Raw genomic sequence first — 10803 nt, 5'->3', positions numbered from 1 at the left:
GACAGAATGAGGATATTAATGCATCTATCTGCCATGACACGATATAACTGATTGGAAAGATCTTTAATGTAAATTAGGAGAAAGATACGGAGGGGTAAGGAAATAGAAAAGAGAGAGTGAACAAGTACCCTATCTTTATGCAGCTTACTGCTTGAAGAAACTGCTAGAGGAAGCTCTTGAAGTAAAAAAACTGAAAAATAAAACAATTAGCTATCGATATTGTTGAGGAAGGCCTTGGGCAGTTCCACTGGCTTTCACTGATAGAAATCTACTACCGTTAAGATTAGCAATAGAATATATTACATTCAATTAATGATCACAAATAAATGGAGTGTTCCAAGTTGTTCTCATGGACTTGATGCTGCATATACCTAAGGTTTTCTTACAGATGAACGAAAACAAAATAGATGTGGCAGTACATTGTAGAATATATCCAAATACAGCCAGCAAGTGGAATAAAACCACTAATCGAAAGGAAATTGAATTTTATTTATTCTTGTCAAAAATAAAAACAAAATTGGAATAATCGGTTTTACAGATAATATTCTAGACAAAGAAATTTCTCTTACTCTTAGCTTATTTCATTAAGTGTGAAAGGTCTCTTCCATTATACAAGAGGTAAACAGATATAAAATCTTGATGTGTGGTCTTGGATCATCTATTTTAATTCACATCATCCATAATTCTGGCCATCTTCATATTTCAGTGATACAGCTAAGGTTTCATAATCTACTATTCACATTTAGATCTGCTTACAAGTTTGGATTGGGCATCATACAAGATTCTTCCTATTTTATCATTGTTCCAACTCCCTGTCAACCAGGGTCAATAGGCCCCACATCTAAGTGGTTAGCCTCTGAAATCAGACATTCAAAACCTCCAGGTTGCCTTTTGTGAAGTTACTGACTGTTGAGGTGTGACAAGGGTTCCCCATAAGCTCCTCGGCTTTGCCTACATCTCGAATGACACACTTAACAGGACCAAAGAACAAAATTAGGATGTACATTACCACTAGCCTGAGTGAAGTCCTGTACAATTTTAGTTTGAGCTCCATGCAGGAGACGGATTTACTTTGGTCTACAACCCTCAATGTCTTTAATGAAAAGTTCCAATCAGAGGTCTGTACTGCTAGTCCTGTCACAAGACCTGAAAGCCTGCAAGACTGAGAACAATTGTACTGGTCTGCTGAAATTGTTTTTAATCTTTGGCTATGTCCCTCGCCTTCCTTACAGTCACTATTCTGCTCCATTAGGTGAAGTATGCAATGTCCCCATAAAGAGTATGAGACTCCCACAGCATAAAGTTAAATAAAACGAAGAAATGCATGACATGCTGTGACACTCCCAACAGCAATGGAAACCCCAGGCAGATGATGTCGATCTTGGTCTGGCTGTCTGTCCAGTCAGAAGTTGCAAAGAAGTTTGGTAAAAACGTCTGAATGAACCAGTAAAGAATGAACAGCAACAGCAGATAACAGTCCATTTGATAAATGACTTACAGTGACATATGTATGGAACTCGGACGTAGTGAAAGCTACATGTTATCCCATGTAACCTGTAATGTTTCATGAGGTTATGGTAAGGCAAACCTCACACAAATCTTGAGTCTTCATAAGCCAATATCTGTCGGCTTCAGTGAACAGATACAGAAGCTGGACATAGGTTTTGTAATTACTCCTTAAAAACATATGGAAAAACTCATAACATTTTCCAGAAGACTTTGTTACTAAATTGCTCCAGCGTACAAAATGGATAATTCATCATCTACGAGGAAACAAAAACACATATAACTTTTTCAATCTTTATGTATTACAGTTTTGTAACTACATTTTAGAATTTATAGAAAGACTACATTAAATGCATTTGTGAGAGGAATAAATATGCGCCATCTAATCAAGTTAATATTTCTACCACACACATCAAATCGATGCAGTGATGTTACATGGTATTATGATATTAAAAATTCAAAAAGCATAACAGAAAATATAATAATTTATAAATTAAGGATCACTAACAAGCAAAAACAGGCAAAGCACTAAACACACACACATACACGATTCCTCAACGTCACCTCCATCTGTTGGTATGGGACACAAACATGAGCTTTCAAAAGAAAATAGAGATTTATGAAGAGGGGTTTATTGTACTGTCTGGAGAATAAACATTTAAAAAAAATCTTTGGTAGTTATGATCTGCTAGCAAAAACAACTTGGAAATGTATTGAAAGCAATGAGACAAAATTACTATTCCTTTTAGCAGGGACACTACCCTCCTTGTGCTTGAAGAGATTTGTACTTTATCTGATTATCTAGCGATCTTGGCCGATTTGAATGAAAACGAAACTTTGAAATATATGGTAACTGACAAGGATGAATAATGTATCTTGATAAGCGGTTTCCTTTTGCATCCCCCTCCTTCTTCATTGTTACTTCCCCAGTTTCTTGAGTCCTTGCTTCTTCCTCCAAGGGTTTTTCCTCATATCAAGCACCTCCCTTTACCTTCTCGTTTTCCATCGTCCTTTCCTTTGTGCTTGGAGGCTGCTGTAAGACTTACTCCAGATCATCTTCGGGAAGAGCTTTCAAGCAGATGTGCTTGCGGGCGCAGTGGCTTGGGCAGCACTTCTCATCTTCTTGGCAGTACCCGTCAGAGGCACAGGTCAGCTGTTCCTTGGCTGGGCCAGAAGCTAAGCGGATGGCACCGCTAGTCTTAGCCTGAAAATGAACATGTGGTGGGGGTCACTTCACTCAACCGAAAACGAATATCTTTAAGGTTAATTCAATTCAATTTCTCCTCCAAAATAACAAGAGCTATTAACGATTACCTGAGGCAAGAGCAGAATTACATTACTGGGACGAGAAAAGGATTGTACTCTTCTGGGAACATGGACATAACTATCCCGTAGGAACTTGTAGACTAATGGGAATAACGTGAATCAGTCTGAAAGTGTTTCCAATGAGAGGCTTTTAATACTTTGAGATGACGAAGTTCACTTCCATCTGGCAGTAACATAGAGCAAACTTTACACGAAGAACCTATTGACATTGTTGAAGCTGAGAGCATAATAAGACCCGATTTACACTATTTAATATATTTCCTGGAGGAAAAGAATAATCCACGTTGATGATAGATGAAACTGAATAAGTATTTGGAATGAATGAACGAATAAGACGAACATTTGTGGAAAACTGATCATGCTGAAAAAGTAGATCAGAGAAGACGCATACTTAGTGACAAGTATCTCCAGAAATCCATGCAACATTCTGTTGTGAGTTTGAGGACCAACACGGCATCAGGCAGTATAAGAAATGATTCTAAAACTGCTTGACAATCATAATTTTAGTTGCCAGATTTCTTAGAAGTGAACTTTCCTCGTCATCGTTTATTCATTATGTTGAAGATACTCCTGAGGGAGATCAGCCACTAATACATTTAAGTGAGGACGTTGAACGTCATACTGTCTTTTACGAGTCATGTATATATATATATATATATATATATATATATATATATATATATATATATATATATATATATATATTATATATATATATATATATATATATATATTGATGGCCGGATAGCAGCGACTGTCATCCATGTATAAACCAGTAAGGAATCAGTTCGATTCTTGGTCAGGGTAGAAACACTAACTCAGGACTTACCAAACTAAAAGTTGAATCAATATATATATATTATATATATATATATATATATATATATATATATATATATGATATAGATTCAACTTTTAGTTTGGTAAGTCCTGAGTTAGTGTTTCTACCCTGACCAAGAATCGAACTGATTCCTTACTGGATTTATACGTGGATGACAGTCGCTGCTATCCGGCCATCAATCCCACAAGGCATAATATATATATATATATATATATATATATATATATATATATATATATATATATATATACATATATATATATATATAGCCTACTGACATGTAGAATGCCTTATAATGCACTCTCATTCACTTTCACAGCTTTTGCTAACTATAAACTGTGGCATTCATTTTAATTCCAGGACATAATTCCTCCTTAACAAGAAAGTACATATAGTATAACCTGAATTAAAGAAAATTTTAATTCCTCTCGTAGGCTTAGAAGGAAATATTTAAATAGCACTGCATTCATTGCCATTGTTTCTTCCCTGCATTGAGTGTCAGCAGAATAAAGGAAATGTCTTTTTGGAAATAAATGAATAAACAATAAATAAATAAATGCGCGGCGTGCACACACAAACACACACACAATATATATATATATATATATATATATATATATATATATATATACACACATATATATATGTAAATATTATATATATCGTATGCATGAGTTCCCAAGAAAAATACACATATACACCGTAACACTACATTACAATACTTACGTTGTACTTCTTGGAAATAAGGTAGACACCAGTGGATTTGCAAGTCTGCTCTTCCTCTGTTGGGCATTGACCGTCATGGTTGGCGTGGCTTTCAGGGACTTCACAAGGGGAAAAAAATTACATTAGTGTTGATTCTTTAGCGATGAAGGTTATGAAATTCATGAATTTGTCAATATCTTTTTTAAGTATCTACAGCCTCCATGTCTTGGAACCGAGTTAAAGAGTAAGAGTTGAAAATACATATTTGCTTCTCAATATTCACCTGAGAATACTATTCTAGATTGACCTAATTAGCCAGCAATGCTGATGTAATTTTTTAATCCGCATAACGGGAAATGAGCCCAAAATTATCATCATTGGGCACTTGTTAAAAAATCTGTATTACTCATATTTGGTCGTTATCGAAGTCCTGCTAAGGTTAGCACAAATTAATAAATAGAAAGGTGGAAGCATTGCGGTACCTTAAACACTAACCTGATGAGGTCATTCAATATGAAACCTATATCGAATATAAAAATGAACTGAAGAAACTTAGCAAGAACAATATTAACAACAATTAAATCAGAGTATTTACATTATATACACAATTTACAGACCATCCAGACGAAATTATGCTCTATACAATTAAGAATAAGTAAGAAGTATTTTATACAAAAACAAACATGGATTGTTAGGAGAAATGTCTTAGAATTACACACGTATGGTATAGAAATTAGGTACATATAAAATCACACTTTGTCCACCAAATTTACAGAGATAACCTATACATGATATTTACAAAATACAATACTTGTACTTTCAGTGTTATTGCAATATTTCCTTGACCTTTGTTTTATAATGTGAGACTTTAGCGCACTATGTGATATATTATATATCTATATATATATATATATATATATATATATATATATATATGTATTGTAATGTATTATAATTATAATCATAACATATTATAATACATTTCTTACCAGATTATAAATAGGTCTAATTCAGAATAATATTTTAAATCTGATTTAACACATACGATCAAGATAATGAAATAAGGTTCTAACTAAGGCTTAGAAAAACTGATCAAGATACTGAAATGACAAATAAATTAAAGTTCTGAGGTTCGTCATAAACACTAATGCATTAACATAAAATACTGATTTTAAATCCCTTGGTCACTCAGTAACACTACAAGTACAAGCATCTGTGATAAAGTCTACAAGTACACAAAGGCAAAAGGCTACAGGCCTCTCAATACTCCGTTAACATAGTAAAGATATTTCATCTTCATCCTGGTAGCCTTCATTTCACTGAATGGTTGCCGCCATAGTCATAACAGTCTGTACGGTAGATGGGCCGTCTGTGTGTCTATGTAAATACCAAATACTCCTTGTTAGTGTCTTCCTAATGGTTGTAATAATAATATTTGTCAAAGCGGTTCAATCGTATTCTGCTGAAAGTAATCAAGACTTCCAGTAGTCAGAAAGGGTCATGAAAACATGTTTTTCATCACAAGTAAATTCAGAACTATAGAAAGATGTCAGAAGGTTGGTATCTCGTCATAAGCACATGCCAGAAACATGAACTATCTAATACCCGTTTCTAATGGTTTAGTTTTCCGCAATCTCCTTACTTTTGAGAAAGCAGTCAGAAAAGTAAGTCCCACCTGTCTGCAATATTTTCTTCAAGCTAGTTAGTTTTAATGGTCCAATAAGATGGACTGCTTCACAAGACTCGTAAACACGTTACTGTCTGGCAATAACTCCTTCCCTGAATCCATATTGCAGAGCAAAGAAACAAAAGGACAATCTATCAGTTACAGGTATAAGAAAACCAAGAAGACCACCAAAGACAAGAAAGTACTCACGCATTTCCAGCTGGGCTCATCACACCTAAGAAGCAATCCCACTGGTATAAATAGTGGTGTGAAGGAGGAGAGGGTGCTATTTGGATTTTAATATCAGGAAGAAGAAGAAGAAGAAGAAGAAGAAGAAGAAGGAAGAAGAAGAAGAAGAAGAAGAAGAAGAAGAAAGTAAAGGGGATTCAGCAGATGTTACTTCGGCAGATGTTACAGAAGAATTTCGACTGGAAAACGTGATATGGGTTGGATGTGGCGATAACAGTGAATTTTGTAAAGATGCTAATGATGAAGATGCAAGCAGCTGGGCCAAAGATGTCTGACGTGACGAATCTTGTGATTTGGAAGAAACAGTTGAGGGTCTGTTCAATGAAGCTGACTGAACAGTTCGGCTTGAACTAACAGGCACACTGATTTGATTGGAGCTTTGGGAGTCTGTTGACCCTGTATGTATAGGTAATATACCTATGCCTGTATGTGTGGTCGGATTGAATGCATGTGATGCTTGTTGAGACAGTGCTAGTGATGGAATTTTCAGATTACTTTTTGATGACTGTGGAAAAGTATGCAGCAGTGGCTTGCCTACAATGCTTGATTGTGGTAAAGGGCTGGTTAGCGGCTGATTATTTGTAAACGACTGCAAATTATCAAGAATCACACCAGACGCAGTCCTATGATTAGTTGGAATGAGTGGAATACCAGGTAAAGCCTCAGTAGATAACAATTCTTGTGAGAGATTTTCGACTGACAGATCATCCTCAAGTGAAAAATCTGAAGAAAAGTCTGAAATGAACACACTAGCAACTGGACTGGAGAAAAAATTCTCAGATTCGTCCTCAAAAGATGTTTCAGTAAGAGTGAATTCTTGTGAGGGAAACTCTTCACGAACACTTTCTTGGGAGCCAAACTCTAACGATGGTATTGCACCTGATGCAAGTTCTACAGATTCATCTTTTTGATGTTTTGGAAATGAAAAAGAGAATGTATGGGATGATGTAGACTGGGGAAAGTTATTTATAGGGTCAGATGGTGAAGAAAGAACACTTTCTTGGGAGTCAATCTCTAAAGATGGTATTTCGTCTAAAGCAAGTTTAACGGACTCATCTTTCTGATGTTTTGGAAATGAAAAGGAGAATGTATGGGTTAATGTAGGCTGGGGGGAGATATTTACAAGGCTAGGTGGCAAAGGTATTTGACTAGATGGGACAGATGCAACTTGCTCCTCTTCGATAATTGCTGGTGCAAGTGCAAAGCTTTCTTCTTTGTAGGTAATGTCTTTAGCTGCCAAAGGTAGTCCATACTCTTGTACTGGTTGTTCAGGAACTGAAGGTATTTCATACTCTTGTACTGGTGGTTCAGGAAATGAAGGTATTCCATACTCTTGTACTGGTGGTTCAGGAACTGAAGGTATTCCATACTCTTGTACTGGTGGTTCAGGAACTGAGTAAATTTCCTGTAAAGAAACCAGTTCTTCATGCTCCTCTTGGATAGGTTGGGATATCTTGTAATTTTGTTTGATAATCTCTTGAATTTCCTGTAACTGATGCAACATGTCAGAATATAAAACAACTTGTTGATTAAATTCCTGAGGTGCTTGTGTAGAACCAATATCCCCAAGTGCATGATAGACTGGTGCCTGATATGGCTGCTGAAATGGTCCAAAGGTTTCATATGCATGCTGAGCAAGTACAGAATCTTGATATGTTGAATGACCTGATAAAGGGGCATGATATATTTGTTGGAATGGTACAGGAGTTTGGTATGCATGTTGGTAAGGCCTAGGAATTACGTATGGTTGAGGGACCTCTTTATATACATGTTCTGAAGATGTGTCCTCCAGAGCTGAAAGAGCTTTCATTGCCTTTTTCAAAGGAGCTTTTAAAAGTGGTATAAAAGACTTAATCAGTTCATGTTTTGATGGCCATGATGACTTCGAGGCTTTATAACCTGAATGGACTGGTTTAACAGCACCATGGACAGGTTTATGGTGTATAACATAAGGCACTGGTTGTGAATAAACATGTGGTGCATATGAATGAGCTATGAAAGATGGTGTAGATTCAGAGGCCACCACTGGTAGTATTGAATCCCCTGAAGACAGTGTAGTCCCATATGATTGTTGAGTAGATTCAAGTATCTTATACAATAATTCGGGCTCTGTTATTACAACTGATTCTTCACCATCAGGTTCAAAGTCTTTATCTGATGAATCAGGGGCACTAAATGCTGCTCCACCTTCTACTTCTGTGCCAACTGCTGAAATATCTGGCAACTCAACAGATGTATTTTTTTCATGTTCTTTCTCTGCAGCACCATTGTCTTGTTTTACTCCTCCAAAATCTTTTATTTTGAGAACCTGTTCCCTAAAGAGCACAGGCGGTATTGGTTTTGAAGAAAGCTTTTCAGGAATAGTTTTCAAAGGTACAAACATGTATGGTTTCATGGGTTCTGGTGGAAAGACCAGTACTAAATTGTGATGCTCATCACAATTACAGTTTCCTTCACCACCTCCCTGTTCTTCATTTTCACATTCACAGAGTATAGACTCTAATATATCCTCTACATTTTCCATGTCAAATTTTGCTTCCTGAGGCTGTATTTGTTTAGTCCTGTTCTGAGATGCATAGCCTGGAATAGGAGGTGGAGGAACCATTTCATATGATGGTGGAAGCATGTCATATGACTGGGGTTCATTAGGCAATGATTTACTATTTATATAATGCTGGGCATTTCCTACCTGAGGTGGCATGGAAGGTGCAAAAGGAGTGCCTGGAGGATAGTGTCCAGTGGCAGTAACTAAATGTTCAGCATATGAAGGGAAAGATGTGATGGGGTTAATTTGGTGACTAAAGCCAGGAGAGTTAGGCACATGAGCCTGAACTCTTGAAGGATCACCTTCATTAGTGATGCGTGATGATGATACTGGGTTTTGAATAACATGTGACACAGGTGTAAACACTGGGTTAGAGAGATGAGTCTCAGAGATGGCAGAAATGTCTATATTTCTTATTTTAGTTTGATCATCCAGTACTATAGGACCACCAGAAGCTAAGGAGGACAAGAAAGTCGAAGGTTTGTGCACTGATATAACTGTACCTCGAGGTAAATCATCCAGAAGTACAAGCTTATTACGAGAAAAAGCTAAAGACTCTGAAGAGGAGCTTTTCTCAGTAATATGCCTCTTCTGATTATTAGAGTTCTTTATGCCAGAGGCCTGCACAATAGATCCATCTGGCCCTGGCATTTGTTCTGTTGGATAATACTGGGTACTGTTACTAACAACTGGAGTTGGTGTGGTTACTTGAGATCTAGAGGAAAACAAGCTTGGTAAGTCAAGGTCGGAAAAGTCTAGAATTGGAAAATCTATGGAAGACAAAAAGGATGAAAGAGGGGCAAATAATGAACCAGCAGTTCCTTCGTCTGACGTCTTCAGTTCTGTTGAAGAGACTTCTTCGATACTAGCTACAGAAACTTTAGAAATTGGTTGACCACCTGGATCTTCTGCTGGAGTGGAATTACTAGATGGGGTAGGAGGAGTTCGTCGCTGTAACAGGTGTAAAGGCAGTCGAAGGAAGTTTCGTAATGGTTTTGGTGAGTCAATCATAGTCACATTTTGTAATGAAGAACTGTTTACTTTTGGATTTGAGCTGTCAGACAATTTTACGGATATTGCAAGGGTTTTTTTGCCCGCAGTGTTGTACTCACTAGGTTGGGAGACATCGCCACAGCAGTAGACCTTCCCATCATAAGCACAGTAATAGTAACAGTTTGAGGGTGGGAATGTGACGACTGAAAGAAACAAAAAAACAGCAAAAGTTGAACACCCGGCGTGAAGAGCCACTGATATCACACTTGCTTTTATGAGAGGTGTATGTATCACCAGATTACAATACTAAGTTGCTAGCAAAGAAAAGTCATGAGTTCTTTAGTTTGAATCAAATACTTACATTGATTGAAATAAATTTTTAAAAATTGACCACCAGAAATTATAATGTAATTTAAAGATGCATCAAATGATAATAACTTATTCATTTTCGATGTTCTTGATAATGAAACCTTTGGCAATTAAACTTACATTTCTTTTCACTCTCAGGAACGACTTCTGTAGCAGCCTCTGAAAAACAAAATGTTTTCTTATTACATACAGGATAAAGCTTTATCTAATATAATTACGTTCATTACCATATAGCACAACAATAGCATAACAGTTCTCTAAGGGTATCATCTAAAATCTTAAGGTTTACGGTCTCGGAATTTCTCAGATTTGTCAACTGTCAAGGGTTCTCTGTCACGCATACGACTTTCACCTTTATCCTAAGGTACGCCAAGGGATCCCAGCTATCAGCTTTACACTGGATTTCTTTACAGCTATTTTGGAAAGATCCCTATCCGTGTAGCCACCGTGAGAGACTAATGCAAGCGACGAGGGCAAGCTAATTCACAAAATTAAAGCCGATAAGTTACTTTTTCAAATTTTCCCGAGCATTATTATTATTATTATTATTGTACTTAGGAAGCAGACCCTCTCTCAAGCATACTTTATCAAAATTAATGGCTA

At 36.6% G+C, this 10803-nt stretch overlaps 1 protein-coding gene across 4 annotated transcripts in view; it reads right to left on the bottom strand.

Moving 5' to 3' along the window:
* Nucleotides 1-1786: 1786 nt before the first annotated feature.
* Nucleotides 1787-10803, bottom strand: part of LOC135217362 (uncharacterized) — a 347393-nt gene continuing 338376 nt past the window's right edge. For all 4 annotated transcript variants that reach the window (XM_064253313.1, XM_064253397.1, XM_064253237.1 and 1 more), the window contains 4 exons: nt 10321-10359; nt 9951-10034; nt 4400-4497; nt 1787-2710 (listed from right to left, as the gene is read on the bottom strand). In XM_064253313.1, coding sequence (XP_064109383.1) covers nt 2549-2710; nt 4400-4497; nt 9951-10034; nt 10321-10359 — 383 coding nt within the window. In that variant the 3' untranslated portion in view covers nt 1787-2548. The remainder of the gene's footprint in view (nt 2711-4399; nt 4498-9950; nt 10035-10320; nt 10360-10803) is intronic.

Source organism: Macrobrachium nipponense, chromosome 11, assembly GCF_015104395.2.
Source record: "Macrobrachium nipponense isolate FS-2020 chromosome 11, ASM1510439v2, whole genome shotgun sequence".
Lineage (NCBI taxonomy): Eukaryota > Metazoa > Arthropoda > Malacostraca > Decapoda > Palaemonidae > Macrobrachium > Macrobrachium nipponense.
This window is presented reverse-complemented; position numbering and strand designations above follow the sequence as displayed.